Genomic DNA, 20,599 nt, shown 5'->3' with positions numbered 1-20,599 from the left:
TGAAACCTTCCTGAGCCAAAAGTACTTGCATTTATGAGACTTAAGAACAGGGTTTTTTTTTTTGTTTTTTTTTTTTTCAAAAGATTTTATTTATTTGAGAGAGAGAGAAACTAAGCATGAGCAAGGGGGAGGGCAGAGGCAGAGGGAGAAGCAGGCTCCCAGAGGAACAGGGATCCCAGTGTAGGTAGGGCTCAATCCGAGGACCCTGGGGTGGTGACCTGAGCAGAAGGCAGATGTTAACTGACTGAGTCACCCAAGTACCCCAAGAACTAGTTTTTGATCTGGTCATATTATTTTTAATGCTTTTTATTCATTAAAAATAAAGTATCTTAAATGTCTACCTTCTTTTCCAAAGAGCCTATATTTTTTGTTTTCATTTCATTACCAAAGGTAGGAAGAGGGAAATATGTCTTTATCTGTCATTTCATAATATAGAATTTCAAAGTACTAACATAGACTACTTTCTTATTACTCTTTGGAGGCACACAGTAACAGTGATTTAACTCTTATGGAAGTAATTGATAACTTCTATGTATAACATTGGTCTAAATTTCCATCTTGTTTTAATTTATTAAAAAAGCACTTTTAAAGTTGACTTTTTTTTTTACCATGCAGTATAGTGTTCTTCCTCTCTTAGCTAGGACCCTAACAAAAGCAACAGCTAACAAAAAATTATGTTAAAACTTGAACTCTTTTTATGTATGTATTTATGTATTTATTTATTTATTAAAGATTTTATTTATTTACTTGAGAGAAAGAGAGCAAGCGCAAGGGCGGGGAGGAGCCGAGAGAGAGGGATAAACAGACTCCATGCTGAGCATAGACTGCAACGTGGGGCTCAGTCCCACGACCCTGAGATCATGACCTTAGCCAAAATCAAGAGTTGGATGCTTAACCTACTGAGCCATTCAGGTGCCCCATTATTTCAAAATATCTTGTTCATTAAAATTTTCTTCTGCAACTTTTAAAATTGCTTTTTAGAAGCGAGACAGCCTTCTGCCTATGTATTTTATACTTCTTTAGAGTACCAAGTTGTTGGTGTAGACAACCTGTTCAGATTTTTTCCATCTAACTCATTAGTAATAATGTTAAAGCCAGAATAACTCTGTATCCTGTAGGCACTTAGGCAAGGAATTCATTTGGTGATTTTTTTTTTAAGATTTTATTTATTTGACACACAAAGAGAGATCACAAGTAGGCAGAGAGGCAGGCAGAGGGAGAGGGGGAAGCAGGCTCCCTGCCGAGCAGAGAGCCCAATGTGGGGCTTGATCCTGGGATCCTGAGATCATGATCCGAGCCAAAGGCAGAGGCTTAACCCACTGTACCACCCAGGTGCCCCTCATTTGGTGATTTCTAATGAATAACTAGCTCAAGAATTCTTTTATTAAGTCTTATTACCTATAATATGTGATGCTGAAGCTCACAAGCTTTTGAGCACAAGTAGATGAACAACTTGATTCTGAATATCTCTCTGGGAACTCATGAATCCATAAAGAACTCATAAAAATGATTGCAGGCTTCATATGAATAATAAATTGGCTGCCCCAGATGTATGTTTGGATTTCTAAAATTTTTTTGGATAGAGTTCATTTCTAATTGGAAGTCCTATCATTAGACTTAAAACTGCCTTCAAGTATTTGTCAACATTTAAAAATTCTGGTTTGACTTTATAATTGAAGCTTATTTTTTACCCTGTCTGAATGATTGGCTTTTAAAACCTTCAAGGTTGATCTTACAGCTACTATGTCTGCATCTGAGATCAGGGCATTAACCGTGATGGCCTAACTCATCCTGAGGCCTTCGCTACTTTGCTACCAGTTAATCACTAGACTCCATCTTCTCTTAACCATTGTAATTGGGACCAGTAGAGTTGGTCAGCTAATTAAAATAAAGAATCAGGATGCCTGGGTGGCTCACTCAGTTAAGCAGCCACTCTTGATTTCGAGCCCCATGTTGGGCTCTGCACTGTGTGGAGTCTGCTTGAGCATTCACTCTCCCTCTGCCCCTCACCCACCTCACACGCACTCTCCCTCAAATAAATAAATCTTTAAAAAATCATTAAAAATATTATATACATTTTATTTAAATAACCACAAAACCCCTATAGATCAACATTTATATGTATTTATGTGCTTATCTGTTGACTTATATGTATTTATGTGCTAATATATTGACTTGTAAAATCTTTTCTTGAACATAAATCTTTCTTAAATACATCACAAAAATTATCTTCTGTGATTTCTGTTTTCCATTTCTTTTTAGATGGTACATGAATTTGGAGATGTTTGTAAAGACAGCTTGAGTGCAGAAACCTAGGTTCTTAACAATTCTTCCAAATCTTTCATAGTATCTTCCTTATACCTTTTTTTTTTTAAAGATTTTATTTATTTATTTGACAGAGAGAGATCACAAGTAGATGGGGAGGCAGGCAGAGAGAGAGAGAGGGAAGCAGGCTCCCTGCCGAGCAGAGAGCCCGATGCGGGGCTCGATCCCAGGACCCTGAGATCACAACCTGAGCCAAAGGCAGCGGCCCAACCCACTGAGCCACCCAGGCGCCCTTCCTTATACCTTTTTAATGGAGCTTGCCTTTAAAATGCCTTGAGTTTTCATATAAATATCCTCTTTAAAAAAAAGATTTTATTTTATTAATTTTAGAAAGAGCAGGAACAGACTTTGAGGCAGAAGGAGGAAGGAGAGAGAATCTCAAGTAGACTTCACTCTGAGGGCGGAATTGAACACGGAGCTCAGTCTCATGACCCTGAGATCATGCATGACATGAGCTGAAATCAGTCGGTTGCTTACCCAACTGAGCCACCCAGGTGCCCCTATAAATATCTTCTTTTATACTCTTATTTCTTTGACTTAAATAATGAGTAATTAAATTACATAATTACATGATAAGCACAACTTGCATAAACATATTTGGAAACATATATTACTGGTTCTCAGTAAGCATAAAACTCAATTAGTGAGATCAGAAAGGTCTAAATATTCTAGAATGTGGTCCAGTTGTTAGCATTTATTGTCCTTGGTAATCAGCCCTTATATTACATAGTGGGAATAATCCTTAGTAAGAAAGGCATTTAATTTCATGCTATGTGTATACATATATATACACACACATATTTATATGAAAGAAAAACTTTCATGAAATGCTACTTAACCATTTCTTGCAGTATCTGCTGTTTCTCTTCTATTCTGTTTCTTTCTTTTAAAAAGGATTATGATCCCCTAATGGATTATGACATGCAGTTTGAAAAACACTGGAATAAGAACTAATTCTAGACATAAGCTAAACAGATTATTACATGGGAGGAAGAGAAGCTAATTTCTACTCTTAAATTTGTTTTTACTGTGATACTGTTGGTCTTTTAAAACATTAGTTTGTAATTGTAAAATACACATAACATGAAACTTCACCTCTTAGCCATTTTAGCCACACTCTTCAGTAGTGTTAGATATATTGTTATGCAGCCAGTATGACTTGACATTTGGATTGCTTCTACTTCCTGGGTATTCTAAATTATGTTGCTGTGGGTATACAAATATCTCCTCAAGAGCCTGCTTTTCAGTTCTGTTGGGTAGAAATAGAATTGATGAATCAGATGGTAATTCTATTTTTAATTTTTTGAGGAAACACCATACTTTATTCCATAGCACTATACCATTTGACATCTCTACCACAAGCATTCCAGTTTCTCTACATCCTCATCAACACTTGATATTTTCTGTATCTTTGGGTTTTGTTAGTAGCCGTCCTGCTGGATGTGAGGTGGTATTTCATTGTGGTTTTGATTGCATTTCTCTAATGATTAGTGATGGTGAGCATCTTTTCATATGCTTATTAATCATTTATGTTAGTTCCTGGGAAAAATAAGCCCTGTGCTATTTGGGGGGTTGTTTGTGTTTTTGTTGTAGTGTTGTAGGAGTTCTTTATATTGTCTGGATATTAATACTTTATTATATGTACCAGTTGCAATATTTTCTTCAATTTCTGTAGATTGCCTTTTGTGATATTCTTTGGCTTAAGTACTCATCCAAAAGAAATTTTATTTCATGTTAAGCTTCCTTTGGATGAGAATCATGAGAAAGAAGGCTGTACCAGTGTAACTTAAGACTGTCCCATTCCTTAGGGAATAGAAAGTACGATCCTAGAGCAGTTTTAAGCCTGTTTCAATCTGAATATTTGTTTGAGTCATATGCCAAGAAGATACATTTGTGGACATAGCATTTAAATATTATTCAAGTGTTATTTCCCAGAACCAGAATTTATGATAAACAAGATAAAAAAAAATAACTACGTAATGAGAAATTGTAGTGAATTACCTATTGTTTACTTGAAATTATCTCATAGTATGTTGTTGGGTTGTTATTCACAGCAACTTTTCATAGTTTTAAAGTTCATCTTACGGATAATATATTTCTTTCTTTTTTCTTTTTTTTCCAAATTCAATCCTTTTTAAAAGAAGACTTACTTATTTTAGGGAGAGAACAAGAGAGAGCATGGAGGGATAGAGGCAGAGGGAGAAAGAAACCCAAGCAGATTCTTCACTGAGTGCACAGAGCCCAACTAGGGGCTCCATCTCACTACTGTGAGATCATAACCTGAGCCGAAACCAAGAGTCAGGTACTCAACCTACTGTGCCATCTAGGCACCCCTCAAATTTAATCCTTCTGAAGTTGATCACAAAGTCCTTTCATTTTATGTTTGGTTTTTTTTCCTCAGATAAATTATAGATTTTTTTCTTGAGGTATATTTAATCCTTAATGTAAGAGGAGCAAGAAAAAACCAATTCATTTCCTGATTTGTAAGTGACTTCGTAATATACTTCTTATATTCCAACATATCCTCAATCCTTCAGTTGGTAAGAACATATCTGGTCTCAGTTCAGAATTGATGTATTCAGGGCCAATTAACATTTTTTTAAAAAGATTTATTTATTTATTATTTAAGAGAGTGTGTGTGTGGTGGGAGAGGCAGAAGGAAAGAATCCGAAGCCAACTCCCCATTGAGAGTTAGGGTCCACCCGCCCCGGCTTGATGCCAGAACCCTGAGATCATGACCTGAGCTGAAACCAAGAGTCTGTTGCTTAACTGACCAAGCCGTCCAGCTGCCCCTCAAGTAATACTCTTTAATTCTCTGGTCATTCCTTGGAAATTTAGTCATGGAAGGAATAGAAATTCTCCTCTCAAGAGAAATTATCGAGCGGGGTATCTGCTTGGGATTCTCTCTCTCTCTCACTCTGTCCCTCCCCCTGCTCTCTCTCTCTTTCTTTCAAATAAATAAATTTAAGGAAAAAAAATTGGGGTGCCTGGTGACTCAGTTGTTAAGCATCTGCCTTTGGCTTGGGTCGTGATCCCCTGGTCCTGAGATCGAGCCCCACGTCAGGCTCCGGCTCAGCAGGAAGCCTGCTTCTCCCTCTCCCACTCCCCCTGCTTGTATTCCCCTCCCGCTATCTCTCTCTCTCTCTCTCAAATAAATAAATAAAATCTTAAAAAAAAATAAAAGCTTGAGATCATCTCTGTTGAAATTAATGTTCTGGCTATTGAAAAAGAGTACAAGAAATATTTGGCTACATAATAAATACTCTTTCAGTACTGACACATCATTCAAGGATGTCCTAAGGAATAATAACAATTTTTTTTAAAAAACACATATAAAAGTGATAGTTTTTTTTTTTTTAAGATTTTATTTATTTATGACAGAGAGTGAGCGAGGGAGGGAACATAAGCATGGAGGAGCTGGAGAGGGGCTCCCCGCAGAGCAAGGGGCCTGATATGGGGCTTGATCCCAGGACGCTGGGGCCATGACCCAAGCCAAAGGCAGACACCTAACCACTGAGCCACCCAGGTGCCCCAAGTGATAGGTTATAATGAGTTGAATGTCCTACCAAATTTACTAAAACACTGTTTTTATGAAAATGTAGAGAGAACTTTATTGTTACAAAAAAAGAATTGATCACATGTATTATATCACTTCAAGACTGCACTCCTAGTATAATGAATTAGAAACAAATTTATAATTTACTATAGTTTACCTTTAGGCATATAGACATCCACAGTAGATACAGCATTTTATAGGAATTTAAGAGAAGCATTATTAAGTGTTTCAAGAAATCTTAATAGAGTTATGAAAATACTTACACAAAGTGTAAAATCTTGGGCAGGATGTACTTAACAGACAGCTAAGTAGAATAATGATCAGTAAGCAAGGAATGTATTCTTCAGTCAAGTTCATAAGATACTGCACCTAATGAAAGATTGCTTCCACCTTATGCTTAGTTTAGGTGTTGTTGAAAGGGCGTTTATTCTTTGACTTCTTTTCTAAGCTCACCAAGTTCATTTCTTAAATAGCGTAATTATCCAGTTTGTTTTAATGTTGAAGGGGTCCCCTTTGACTCATGATCACCAGACTTAGGCATAGACCAGTATTTTGCATAGTTGTGTCTGGTGCCATTGTAGAGAGGCAGTATAATGTGTGGCAAAAAACATGGGCCATGGAGTCCATGGGTTTGAATATAGACTGTGCTGTTCATCTTGTGTGAACCACCTAACCTTTCTGTGCTTTGGTTTCTTCATCTTTCATATGTATAATAGTACCTATCTTACAGAGTTGTAACTAAGATTAAGGTAATGCTTAAAAGAACCTGCACAGAGTAAAATCTCAATAAATGTTTATTGTTATTTGTCTAAACACTTAACAAAATTATGAATATTTATACAACAGTCGTTCATTCTTATTACTTTTGGGTACCTACCGTGCAGGTACTATACTAAAAATGCGTAAAACCTATGCCAGACTTTAAAGAGTTCATGGCATAGTGAAGAAGATGCATATTAGATAATTGCAGCAAATAAATGTAATAATTGTCTAAGAAGTATAGTACTGTGGAATCGCTGAGGCATGAGTAACTAACCCTGTCTAGGGAAGTATGAAAAAATTAAATATGGGTGTTGGGTATTTTGGGATTTATCCTGCTATTCTGGTGTGTGTATGTGTGTGTGTTATTTATTTTGGAGAGCAATGAAAGACAAATGCTGAGGAACTATTGCAGATTAAAAGAGACAATAAATCACAACCTATGTCAATCAGATCGTTATGTTTTGCACCGTAAACTTATGTAATGCTGTATGTCAATTATATCTTAGTAAAACTGAAAAAAAGAAAGCCAGTGAAAACATGACTGTATCCTGTGTTGGAGGGAAAACTACTCTAATGGACATTATTGGGACATTTGGCAAAATTGGATATGCAAAAAATTAGATAATAGAACATCAGTATTAAATCTCTTGAAGTTGATCACTGTACCATTGAAAGAGTATCTTTGCTCTAAGATGCCCTGCTGATGTATTAAAGGAGTGAAGGGGAATGATACTATTTGAGAGTAATTTGTGTATCACTTGAGTTTTCCTCATATTCCAGAAATAATCTCAAAATTTTGTAGCAGTGGTTCTCTTTCCTCAGCAAGTAACTGGAAGGGGATAGTATCACAGACTACTCTCAAATAGCTCAGGGGAAAAAGCGGTGCACATATACTCAATGCACGGACTAATGAAGCATACGTAGCAAAATGTTTAAAGTTGGTGACTTGTGGTATACAGGAGTTATTTGTATTTTCATAAGTTTTATATAAATTTGATATTTCAAAAGAAAAAATTTTAAGTGGGAAGAAAAAGGAAGAGTTTCAGAGAGAGGAGGTGTTTGAGCTGTCATACAGGCTAACTGGCCAGGGGAATAAGGAAGGCCAGAGACAGATGTGTGGAAAACGATAGGGATGTGAAAGCAGGGCTTGTTTGCCGGTAGTTCAGTGTGGTCATTTCTATGTCAATACAAGATGTTTAGAATACATTCTTTCAAATGTCTATAGACCGTTAACTTGGATATTTATTTATCTGATGTTTATAAAAATTCAGGAAATTTTAAGCAAATTAGTAGACTAAGATTATGGCAGAGCCACTGCTTTACCTACTTTGATCACTAGGAAACCCTATTCTTTAAATATCCTGAAATAACCTTTTTTTTCTCATTCCTTGGCAACCTTTAACTATCACACGGACATTTAGAAATGACATGGCTGTTTGTGTGTAAGAGTTTGAACAGCCTTAAGACCAAATAGACTATAGAAATTTAGTATCCTCAAACACCTAAATAAAAAAGCAGCTCTTGGAGTGCCTGGGTGGCTCAGTTGGTTAAGTATTGACTCTTGATGTTGGCTCAGGTTATGATCTCAGGGTTGTGAGATCAAGCCCCTTGTCAGGCTCCACACCGGACATGGAGACTGCTTAAGATTCTGTGTCTCCCTCTTCCATTCACACCCACTCTCATGCATTCTCTCTCTCTCTCTCTCACACTATCTGTCTCTTAACCGATGGAGCCACCCAGGCACCCTCACTATCTTTCTCTTAAAAAACAAACAAACAAACAAAACAAAAGCAGTTCTCATTTTGGTAGAATCTTACTATGAGAGATAGTTTGAAATTTGGATCAACAAAAGCAGGAATAAATAAATAAATAAATAAATAATAAACCCTAGAAGCATTTTGTATCATCAGTATCCATATTTACAAGGAAATATTTTAGAATAGAGTTGAGAAGAATTTGTAAGAAATCTTTAAAGCAGTAAAATAAGTGAAAAAAAATTATGAGTCAAATGTTCACCTTTGAAGGTGATTTTTCACCTTTTCAAGTCAGAATGACCCAGGCACTCATCCTTTCCAAACTTCTTTTGGTATTTTGCCTATTTTCCCTTCATCCTTTCAATTTTTTATTTCTTAATCTAGAGATTAAATTTTACTTCTAATGATAGTCACTTAAATTATTAAATTGCTGATCTTGTGATAGCAAGACTTCTACATTTATCTCAAAAAATATCAGATGGCTCTGTGCTCTAGAGAATAATTTCTAGGACATATACATGAAAAGTAATGGACCTAGGGGAGCTTGACTGGCTCAGTCAGAAGAATATGCAACTCTTGATCTTGGAATGGTGAGATTGAGCTCCATGTTGGCTGTACAGATTACTAAAAAATAAATAAGCTTAAAAAAAAAAAAAAAGGTAATGGACCTAGAGCTCAAACAGTATTTATTCAGTTCCATGCTGAGGAAAGGGTATCATTGCTGAATGGTTTTCAGACTGTTCTTGGAATATAAGAAAAATTTATCACAAAATTTCTAGTAAGGTAATTTAAAATCATAAAATAGATTTTAATTTTTAACAATTTTCAGAAGGAAAAAATATTCAGAAAGATTATAAGTTTTCCTTATTCTTGCATAAATATATTTTGTATCTATATAATCTGTATATAGTATCTATATAATTCTCCACTTTTACTTCTCTTGTCAAATTGAAACACTGGAGCATCATCCAATCTGAATTATTTATCCTAAGGTAAATTTTCTTCCACTTTGAGAGTGAGAGAGAAGAGAAATTTTTGGATAAATCTAGTAGAACCAGAGTTGTTAGAACTAATAATATAATTTGTAAGCCTTATTTCTAAGGGTTAATGAGCTAGAATATTAACTTTCGTGGTTTCTTGATATTTACTACAATGGTTGAATTTTACGTTGTAAAAAAGTACCAGTTGAATCTCATAGATGCTGTTTGCAGAAAAGTTGATGATGGATTGGGTGCTAAAGTTGGCATACTTGATTATATTGTATAGCAAAGATAAACAAGCTTTTGGCATTTCTGAAACTTAAGAACTTAATCATTAGAGAATATGAAATAATTTGTGTGTTTATCTCATTTGTAGTTATTAACAAAAGCAACTTGTAAGGTTCATGCTTTTCATATTTTAAACTATTTTTGTGTGTCTGGAAAATGTCCAGATGGTTTTCACAGTTGCTTTTTTTTCTGATTGCTGTGGTAATAGTGCTTTATATCTGTATTATATTTATATATGGTTTTGAGAGATCAGGTATACATAAGGTATAAGGTATACATCAGGTATACATAATTAAATAAATTATAACTGGTTTTATTAAGTATATTTAAAATTCATTTAGAGTTTATAATAGTTGTTGCTGTTTCCTCTACAAGAATGGGAGGGAATTGAGCAATGCAGGTTTAATTTTTGTTTGTTTTTCTTAGCAATTGAAAGCATGTAGTGAAGATCAGGAAGACAGAGAATGTTTGAACCAAGCTATTACTGCTCTTATGAATCTCCAAGGTAGTATGGACCGAATTTACAAGCAGTATTCACCTAGACGCCGACCTGGGTAATTCCATACTGTTGAAAATATGAATGCTTCTATATATTTCATTCATTCATGCCTCATTTTCTTTTCTTTTTTTTTTTGATGCTTCATTTTCTAAAGAAGTGTTATTTGTAGTGATACTTGTATTTTTGAAAGTTATACTCCTACATTTCTCGTTTGGTCTTTAAGTTGTGGAAAATTGGCATTGTCTTATTGTTAAGATATATGTAATAAAATTTTAAAAGATAAATCTAATATTTATATATTATGCAAGAAGTTTTAGGATTCTTGGTAATTTTAGTTCGTATGACATTTGAAATGAAATACAGAGTCTAGTACTTCTCTTTCACAGTACTGTAGCTGAAGCATGTATCAGTTGTGGCAAAGATAGTAGAAGAAAGTAAATGCTGTGTACAAAATCTGGTGTTTGGTTATTTAGTGGTTTTATCACTTGATTTGAGGTAGTTTTACAATTAAAGAAATTTGGGTTGCTTAGCCATTGAAAAAGCTAAATTTATCTTAATTTTTTTTTTCATTTTAGGGATCCTGTTTGCCCTTTTTATAATCGTCAGTTAAGAAGCAAGCATCTGGCTATTAAAAAAATGAATGAAATTCAGAAAAACATAGATGGATGGGAAGGCAAAGATATTGGACAATGTTGTAATGAATTCATTATGGAAGGTCCCTTGACACGAATTGGTGCTAAACATGAACGACACATTTTTCTCTTTGATGGCTTAATGATTAGCTGTAAGCCCAATCATAGTCAGTCACGCCTTCCAGGTTACAGTAGTGCAGAGTACAGATTAAAAGAAAAATTTGTCATGAGGAAAATACAAATATGTGATAAAGATGATACTTGTGAGTACAAAAATGCTTTTGAGTTGGTGTCCAAAGATGAAAACAGCATAATATTTGCTGCTAAGTCTGCTGAAGAGAAAAATAATTGGATGGCCGCACTTATTTCTCTTCACTATCGTAGTACACTAGATCGAATGCTAGATTCAGTGTTATTGAAAGAAGAAAATGAGCAGCCACTGAGATTACCAAGTCCTGACGTGTATCGTTTTGTGGTAAAAGACTCTGAGGAAAACATTGTTTTTGAAGACAACCTGCAAAGTAGAAGTGGAATCCCCATTATTAAAGGAGGAACTGTAGTGAAATTAATTGAAAGATTAACATATCATATGTATGCAGGTATGTGAAACTCATTACAAGTGCTTACCTACTGAGGGAATGTAAAGCTTTTCAGGGATGTTCAAAAATGCTTGAGGAATGGAAAAAATGGATTTTCTCTGAAATATAAAAAGAATTCTACAGAATCAAAAGAGTAAATAACTAACTAAATATTCCTAAGATATAATATGTTAACTTCATTAATTATTAGATATTCACAAAAATTTTATGAATCTTGAATCAGAAAACAATCCCCTTTATCAAGAAATACCATGAGTACAGGAAGACCATGGTGGGAGGAACCAGAAAAAAGAAAAAGGAAGGCCTTCAAAGTATGCTACTTTGGATTAATGAAACTGAATTGAACATACAAACTGTTTTATGCTCTGTCTTTTCAGATCCCAATTTTGTTCGTACTTTTCTTACTACATACCGTTCATTTTGTAAACCACAGGAATTGCTAAGCTTACTGATAGAACGGTAAGAAAAATATCTATTTTACTTACATTAACATTTCATAAAAAGTTAACTATTTTGTTCCTTGTAAAGTGGTAGGTACCGAGCATGTGCTCAACTCGTTTTTGAACATAATTTATTTGACATTAAATTAGTAGTATTACTATTCTCTTCAAACAACATGCTCATTAAAATCTCTGTTTATAACAGAGGTCTCTTCTGATTTTAGCAATGTTTATAGTGGTAATCAAAAAGACCCAATTTTAAAGTATGTATCTTAATTTTTTTTGTTCAAAAAAACAATATTTCCTTAAAAGAGACTTTTTTAACTTGGCACTTTATTTTTAAAAATTTTTTAGATTTTATTTGTTTGAGAGAGAGAGCACAAGCAGGGGGAGGGGTAGAGAGAGAGAGGGAGAAGCAGAGTTCCTGCTGAGGAGGGAGCCCAATGCAGGACTGGATCCCAGGAGCCTGTGATCATGACCGAAGCTGAAGGCAGACTCTTAACCCACTGAGCCACCCAGGTGCCCAGTATGTAACACTTGAAAGGAAGTTTATCAGTAACTTTTCACATAAATGGTAGGAAGGAAGGTTGCTTAATTAAAATAATTTTTCTGTTGTATTTGAAATCCTTTTCATTTGTGTATGAACAACAAAAAATTTCTCTGATTTTCCTTCTTTTCTTTTTAGATTTGAAATTCCAGAGCCAGAACCCACTGAAGCAGATAAATTGGCCATAGAGAAAGGCGAACAGCCCGTCAGTGCAGACCTTAAAAGATTTCGCAAGGAATATGTCCAACCAGTACAACTTAGGTTTGGCCTGAATATTATTTATTTTGTGTACCATTCAATTTTCATTATATAGTTAACACATATAAGTTCTTATCTCTTAATTCAGATAGAGGTATTGTTGTTAGACTTCATAGTAGTTAAATTAAACTTCCAAATTTCAATGTGAAATTACTCTTAAATGTCCTGAAGAAATTTAATTATTAAAATGATACTGTGTTATTTGCATCAGATACCTCTGGCATGCGACACATTGTGCTTACAGACCAGGATACCTATTAAGTAAAAATTGTGAAATTTCATGTGAGTGTGCCTACTCTCAACCTTGCCCATCCCTCCCCCTTTGTGATCATCTAGTAATCCTGGGCTTTTTCATAGTTTATAATATTTATGGAATTTTAACTCTTTCCCTACTGTTCTCTCCCAAAATATATAGGCTTTTACTCACTCATCTAAAAAAATCAGTAATTTCTAAACATGTATTTGATAATAGCAGCTGCTAGTTGTTAGGTACTTACTGTATGCCTAAGTATTTTATCAATTTTCTTTCATCCTCACAGGAGTTACTACTTTATAGCTGAGGAACTTGAAACTTAGCAAGATAAAGTAATTTGAAATAGGTTATACAGAGAGAGCAGCAGGACAGGATTCAAACCTGTATCTGTCTGGTTTCCTAAGTTAGTGTTGTTTTTTTCTTACACTGAGCAGTGAAAATTGGAGGCTCCTTTGATTAGTCTTTACAGTCCCTAATTGTACATGATCTAAATTTTTTCTTTGCAGATATGAAAGTGCCTTGATTTTTGTTAACTAACAAATTGCAGCTTTGGAACTGAGCATGTTACTTATTTTTTAGGATAATTGCCACAAATAAATGCAGTTTTAGTGGAATGATAGCGCTCCCAGCTGTATGTGTCTCAGCCAAAACTTTTAATGTGTCGTTCTTTGTGTAAGATGGTATTTTTAAAAAACCTTTTTAATTAAAAAAGGGAGATGATCTTATTTACCCCTCAGCAATAAAGGAGTAACTTTTTTGTACTAGCTACAGTGAATTTGTACTCCCCCACACTCAGATTAAACTTTTTTAAAAAAGATTTATTTATTTATTTTAGAGAGAACACACACGCACATGGGGGAAGATGCAGCAGGAGAGGGAGATAGGCAGACTCTGTGTTGGGCGTAGAGCCCGACACTGGCTTGATCCCAGGATCCTGAGATCATGACCTGAGCTGAAATCAGGAGTCAGACGCTTAACCAACTGAGCCACCCAGGCACCCCTAAAATGTAATTTTAAAACAATAAATTAATCCGAAGACCTGTTTTACATCATTGAAGTGCTTAGGTTTTAATTAAATACAAATTAGAGACCGAGTGTTATATTGGCCCTTATATATAAAGTTGTTACCATGGTATTAGAGAAATGAAAGAAGTATAATTGAAGGCTTACGTCTCACTAAATTGTGTTTCTTTACATTTTTTCAGGATCTTAAATGTGTTTCGACACTGGGTTGAACACCATTTTTATGACTTTGAAAGAGATTTGGAATTGCTTGAAAGACTGGAATCCTTCATTTCAAGTGTAAGAGGTATATTATTTAAAGGTTTGATTGAATCTTATGTTGCACATCAGCTTAGTTTTAAATTTATGTGACTTTTAAGAAGCTAAGCTGTTATTTTTAAACAACTAAAATAACATTTGGTATGATTTATAGACTCAAAGGAGCTCACGTATGTTAGAACCACCTGACGTCTTAGAACCTTGCCTTTCCAAGTTTTTAGTAGAATCTTTTTTTAAAAGAAGTCATCAGTCTTCTTTAATAATCTTAATACATTTAAAATTTTATCTCATCTCAAGGTGGCCATTCTTTCAACTATTTTAGTATATGTGCAGTATTACCTGTTTTCTTATTCTCCTTAATCCTTCTCTTTAGTTTTGAATGGTTAACAACTTTGAAAAATAACATTTACTTTAGGGCACCTATGTGACTCTGTTGGTTAAGAATCTGACTCTTGGTTTTGGCTCACTCAGGTCATGATTTCAGAGTTGTGAGAACTGGCCGGCATCAGGCTTGATCAGCTCAGCACAGAGTCTGCTTGAGATTCTCTTTCCCTCTCCCTCTGCCCCTTCCCCTGCTCATGCTATTTATCTCCCTCTAAATAAATAAATAAATAAAATCTTTAAAAATAATATTTACCTCTCTTGCAGAAGTTTTTGGTATATTTTTAGCACCTGAAAAGTAAGAGTTTCTTACCTAAAATTTTAGCACACAGCCCATGAAATGAAACTCTCGGCCATGAACATTTAAACAAGTGTATATTATTGAATCAAGAACATTTATCTGACAGGATAAGGCATTAAGTAAGAATACTTCAAGCCTAACTTATCTCATCTGCTTGCTCTTACTTAAGGGGAATTTTACTTAAAATAGAGTATTTGATTCCTTTGCTTCAACTTTGAGATGTTTAAGATACATTTTTATCATGTTTGCCTTGAAATTGTTTATGGTAACAAATAAATTTTTTGTTTTATATTCTTAATGAAGATGCTGGACTATATATGATCTAAGTAATTTCTAAAATACAAATATGTATTAGGATAAAGCAAGTAAATGGTTATGTTAATGTCTAGAGGTCTTTCTTAAATAAGTTATACCACAGCATAACCAAGTAGTTTCATTCATTCTTTCTTTTTTTTTCTTTTTAGACTTACTTATTTAAGAGAGAGCACATGCAGGGAGGAAGGGCAGAGAGAGAATCCTAAAGGAGACTCCCCACTCAATGCGGAGCCCTAGGTAGGGCTCCATCCCAGGACCCTGAGATCATGACCTGGGCTGAAATCAAGAGTTGGCTGCTTAACCAACTGAGCCATCAGGCGCCCTGAGGGAAAGTTTCTTATTATAAATGTATTTTAACTAATAAATGAAAAAGGAATGATAGAATTAGAATATAACTATTTTTCAGCCTCCTAGTAATATTACAAAGATGTAACTGGACATTATATGGCTGCTGTTAGAAATATTTACAAGTATTCATGTCAAAAAATTGATCCTGAATCAGATCACGTCTGTATGTGTCTGATATACAGAAAAAACCGGACAGAGAAGCAATGCAAATGACACTACAGGAATAGTATTGGAAAAATTCAGACTTGGGGAATACCACAAGGCGAATGATTCAATTTTAATGAGTAAATTGCAAGGAAAAATAAGAGAGAAAAGGAGAGCCTATAGATTAAAGGAGACTTGAGACATTGACTGCAATTTGTAGAACTCGTTCAGACCCTATTTCAGACAGGCCAACTATTAGAAAACATTTATGAGAGAATCAGGGAAATCTGAACACTAATTAGATATTTGATGATTTTTAAGAATTTACTGTCATTTTTATATATGATAATGGTTTTGTCATTTTAAAAAGTCTTTAATTTTTAGATACATACTTAAATATGAATGAAATGACATATTTATTTCAGGTTTATTTATTTTAAGTCCTCTCTAGTAGCCTAAACATGGGGCTCAAACTCACAAATCCAAGATCAGGAGTCACATGCTCTTCTGACTGAGCCAGCCAAGCTCCCTATGTTATTTCTTTCAAAATAACATAGGGAATGGAAGGAGGGCATGAGTGACATTAAGTGAAGCAAAAATTTGCCATAAGTTGGTAATTGTTGAAGCTGGGTAAAGATGAAAGATTATACAAAGATTTGCAGTTACGTCTGTCAAGTAAAAGGTATTTTTGTTTGTGTTCTTTTCTAGGGAAAGCTATGAAGAAATGGGTAGAGTCAATTGCTAAGATCATCAAGAGAAAGAAACAAGCTCAGGCAAATGGAATAAGCCATAATATTACCTTTGAAAGTCCACCTCCACCAATTGAATGGCATATCAGCCGACCAGGACAGTTTGAAACCTTTGATCTCATGACACTTCATCCAATAGAAATTGCACGTCAACTGACACTTTTGGAATCTGATCTCTATAGGTAGACAGTTAATATTTATTTGCTGCTCTGTTTTCAAGAATCTTTTTTTTTTTTTTTTTTTTTTTTTTTTTGTTTTCAAGAATCTTAAACCATACCTCTGTTTTCAGAACATTTTGCAAATTATTTATGAATACTTTAAAGTGCCTCATTTATTCTTGTGGGCTTGGAGGAAAGCTCATAGCACCGTTTTTAACTATAATCTGTCCTACAGGAAAAAGTCTTATATTGCTATTTAGGCCTAAGATAGGTACTAGCAGTCTTTCACATGGTGAGTGATAGACACTAATGCTACCTTTTAGGCAATCACCCAGGTCTTCCTCCTAATACTTCCTCAGATTGTTTTAGTTTGGATTGTAGGCTCTTGAAGGTAGCTGAGTAAATAGAATATTGAGAGAGACAGGCTTTCTTTATTTTTTTTTTCAGATTCTGAGTAATCAAAAATTTAATTTGGAGCTTGACTGGGTTAGGTTTGCTAGGCAAATGAATAACAAAATTCTTAGAAAAAATGAAGATTTCTTTATTTTTTTTAAAGAAGTCTTAAGTACTTCAGCTATTTGAAGTCAAAGTAACTTCAAAGAAAATTTATTTCTGAAGTAGTGTGATGATAAATCATACTTAAAACTTCTGAACTTTTCTTTCATTTATGAGACTCATTAGATCGAAATGTGCTTGGCTAGGGGTGCAGGGCGGCTCAGTTTGGTATCTGGTTTCAGCTCGGGTTGTGATCCCAGGGTCCTGGAATTGAGTCCCTTGTTGGGCTCCCTGCTCAGTCAGGAGTCTGCTTCCCCCTCCCCTGCCTCTGTGCACTCTCTCTCTCTCTCTCAAATAAATAAATAAAATCTTTTTTTTTTTTTAAGATTTTATCTATTTATTTGACAGAGAGAGACATAGCAAGAGAGGGAACAGAAGCAGGGGGAGTGGGAGAGGGAGAAGCAGGCCTCCCGCTGTGCAGGAAGCCCGTTTCGAGGCCAATCCCAGGACCCTGGGATCATGACCTGAGCTGAAGGCAGATGCTTAATAACTGAGCAACCCAGGTGCCCCAGATAAATAAAATCTTTAAGAAAGAAAGAAATGTGCTTGACTATTTACTTTTATCTGTATCCCATCGTCTGTCTTTTCTTATAAAACATTTCCTGCCATTACCTTGTATCCATGCAGATTACCTATTCCCAACCTAACCTTTATAGTTGCATGGTTTCATGACTTCCAATGTCATTCTGCACTCCAAATCTGACACCTCTTAAGGTTATATTTCAAATCTTGTTATCACTCCAAATCGTTCTTATTTCAAAATTACTAATTCAAGCATCTCTCATTTCTTTCTAACTGCAGTCCTCTATCCTTTCAGCTTGCTTTATCAGCTTTGTCCTCTGTCACCTTTTTTTAAACCACTACCCTTGCAGGTAACAGCCACCTCTCCCCACCCTGTCAAAAAATGACTTCTCACCATTGTCATTTCATCAAAAAATTTTCTGCATTCAGGAGCCCTTTCTACAATACAAATACCTTTAAGAAGTTATCTTGATTGGCAGCCATTTTTTTTAAGGGGAAAAGTAAGAATATACAAAGTTTAGTGCTAATGGAAATATAGGAAGGTAGCAGAGATAAAAAATTTGCCATTCTTTAGAATTGGGCCTCTTGTTTGCCTTGGCTGTGCCATTCAGAATTGAGCACACATGTCAGCAGTTGTGAACACCTAATTCAGAGTGTCATGTTGTATTTTAGGTAATTTGGAGTTCAGTTGGTTTTTGTTTATATTGTGGAATTTGTGAAAGGTAGGAATGAAGGGACTTGCTACTTGAGTTAAAAAAAAAATAGTACTGAATCACATTTTTCCTCATTGAGTGACTGTTAAAGGAGTGGATATCAGAAAAAGAAACCACTTAAGTCAATGTGGACCTGCTTTCAGCACATAGAAAATACCTTTGTTAAGTGAGATGTATATTATGGAAGAAGAGGAACATTGACACTGTAAACTGAATTTCTTTTTTTTTTTTTAAAGATTTTATTTATTTGACAGAGAGATACACAGTGAGAGAGGGAACACAAGCAGAGGGAGTGGGAGAGGGAGAAGCAGGCTTCCCACTGAGCAGAGAGCCTGATGCGGAGCTCGATCCCAGGACGCGAGCAGATCACGACCCGAGCCGAAGGCAGGCAGACTCCTCTAACAACTGAGCCACCCAGGCGCCCCTGAATTTCTGTTTTAACTGTAGAACAGCCCAAGAAAACTTACTTTTAAAACTGTTAACAAGGTCCCTTTTGTATTTAAATCTACCGATTAAAAACTTTTTTTTTAATTAATAGTCAAGACCATAGGATACTGGCCAATTTTTTAAATTATGTAATCCTGGCTTACTGTATACAGTAATTTAACTTGCTCCTCTGTCAGATTTCTTACTGAATAATTCAGCCATTTAAAAAAATGTAGAAAATTATATAATGAGGTCCCATCAACAGCAAAAGCCTTACAGATAACAATTGAAATCCTTCAACTAATTTTTCCCAATTCTGTTCTTCTTTCTCCCAATAACCACTCTCCTGTATTTGATGTTTATTATTCCTATGTATGTCTTTATAACTTATACACATATAATATTGATAAACAATATATAGCATTGTTTTGCAGGTTTTAAGATAGTTTATACTTATGTGTCATTCTACAGCATGTTTTGCACTTACATTGTTCTGGCATTTAAGTTGATGAACTTACATTGTTCTGGCATTTAAGTTGATGAATATAGCTCTGGTTTGCTTTTTTTTTTTTTTTTTTTTAAGATTTTATTTATTTTTTTGACAGAGCACAGGTAGGCAGAGTGGCAGACAGAGAGAGGGGGGAACCAGGCTCCCTGCTGAGTAGGGAGCCTGATGTGGCTTGATCCCAGGACCCTGGGATCATGACCTGAGCTGAAGGCAGAGGTTTAACCCACTGAGCCACCCAGGTGCCCCTGGTTTGCTTATTTTAATTACTGTGGTATTCCATTAAATGAATGTTCCATAATTTATCCAGCCTAGGTTATTTGTGATTTTTCAGTCTTGCAAATAATGACTGCTTCACTGAGTATTCTTACAAATATTTTCTTATAACCTGGTATAGCTTAAGTATATATCTAGATAGACTTTTGGGGTGATCTAGTTTGTATATCTTCAGTTTTATGAGATATTGCTTAATTACTTTACAAAGTGGTTGTTTCAGTTTTTACTTGGATATCAGTGTAGGAGAGATTCTACGCATCTTTACCCATTTGGTACTATTAGACTTCTGTTAGACAGGAGTAAAATGGGATTTCATTGTGGTTTAATGTTCTTTTCCCTGAATAAGAGACAAAATTTTTTTGTGTGTTTATGTGACTATTTGGGTCCAGTCCTCTGTGAATTAAACCTGTTCATGTGTTCCTCCATTTATCTTTTGTGTTGTCTTTATTTTACTGAGTATTTAAAGATCTTTAAATAATTTTGATACTAATCCTTTGTAGGTTAAGTTGCATGATTTTTTTATTCCACAGGAAAGTCCAGCCTTCTGAACTAGTAGGGAGTGTATGGACCAAAGAAGATAAAGAAATAAATTCTCCAAATTTATTAAAAATGATTCGCCATACCACAAATCTCACTCTATGGTTTGAAAAGTAAGTGTTTATTTTTCTGCCTTATTACTTTTTACAGCTATAATATTAAGTCATCTATAAGCTTAAATTCTTGCTAAAAATATATGTATTCTTTTCTACGTGAGGTGAGGAAATTGCTTATTAAGCCATGCTTTTTTGTTTTTGTTTTTGTTTTTTGTTTTTGTCTAGGTGCATTGTGGAAGCAGAAAATTTTGAGGAACGGGTGGCAATACTAAGTAGAATTATAGAAATTCTTCAGGTTTTTCAAGATTTGAATAATTTCAATGGTGTATTGGAGATAGTCAGTGCAGTGAATTCAGTGTCAGTATACAGACTAGACCATACTTTTGAGGTAAGTTTTAGGCTTAAGTATTTCATCTTTTTGGGGGAGAGATACAATTGA

The 20,599-nt window shown here is 34.9% G+C and overlaps 1 protein-coding gene across 5 annotated transcripts in view; it reads left to right on the top strand.

Annotated features, from left to right (window-relative positions):
- SOS2 (SOS Ras/Rho guanine nucleotide exchange factor 2) overlaps positions 1-20,599 on the top strand; it is a 76,523-nt gene that overhangs the window by 36,082 nt on the left and 19,842 nt on the right. For all 5 annotated transcript variants that reach the window (XR_006603391.1, XR_006603392.1, XM_004738741.3 and 2 more), the window contains 8 exons: positions 10,092-10,219; positions 10,740-11,395; positions 11,773-11,854; positions 12,521-12,643; positions 14,099-14,202; positions 16,372-16,594; positions 20,098-20,217; positions 20,386-20,548. Coding sequence is in view for 3 of the 5 variants with exons in the window: in XM_004738741.3 (XP_004738798.1) it covers positions 10,092-10,219; positions 10,740-11,395; positions 11,773-11,854; positions 12,521-12,643; positions 14,099-14,202; positions 16,372-16,594; positions 20,098-20,217; positions 20,386-20,548 (1,599 nt within the window). In the remaining 2 variants the exon portion in view is untranslated. The remainder of the gene's footprint in view (positions 1-10,091; positions 10,220-10,739; positions 11,396-11,772; positions 11,855-12,520; positions 12,644-14,098; positions 14,203-16,371; positions 16,595-20,097; positions 20,218-20,385; positions 20,549-20,599) is intronic.

Source organism: Mustela putorius, unplaced genomic scaffold (genome assembly GCF_011764305.1).
Source record: "Mustela putorius furo isolate JIRA1106 unplaced genomic scaffold, ASM1176430v1.1 tig00000129_pilon_pilon_pilon, whole genome shotgun sequence".
Taxonomy (NCBI): domain Eukaryota; kingdom Metazoa; phylum Chordata; class Mammalia; order Carnivora; family Mustelidae; genus Mustela; species Mustela putorius.
This window is presented reverse-complemented; position numbering and strand designations above follow the sequence as displayed.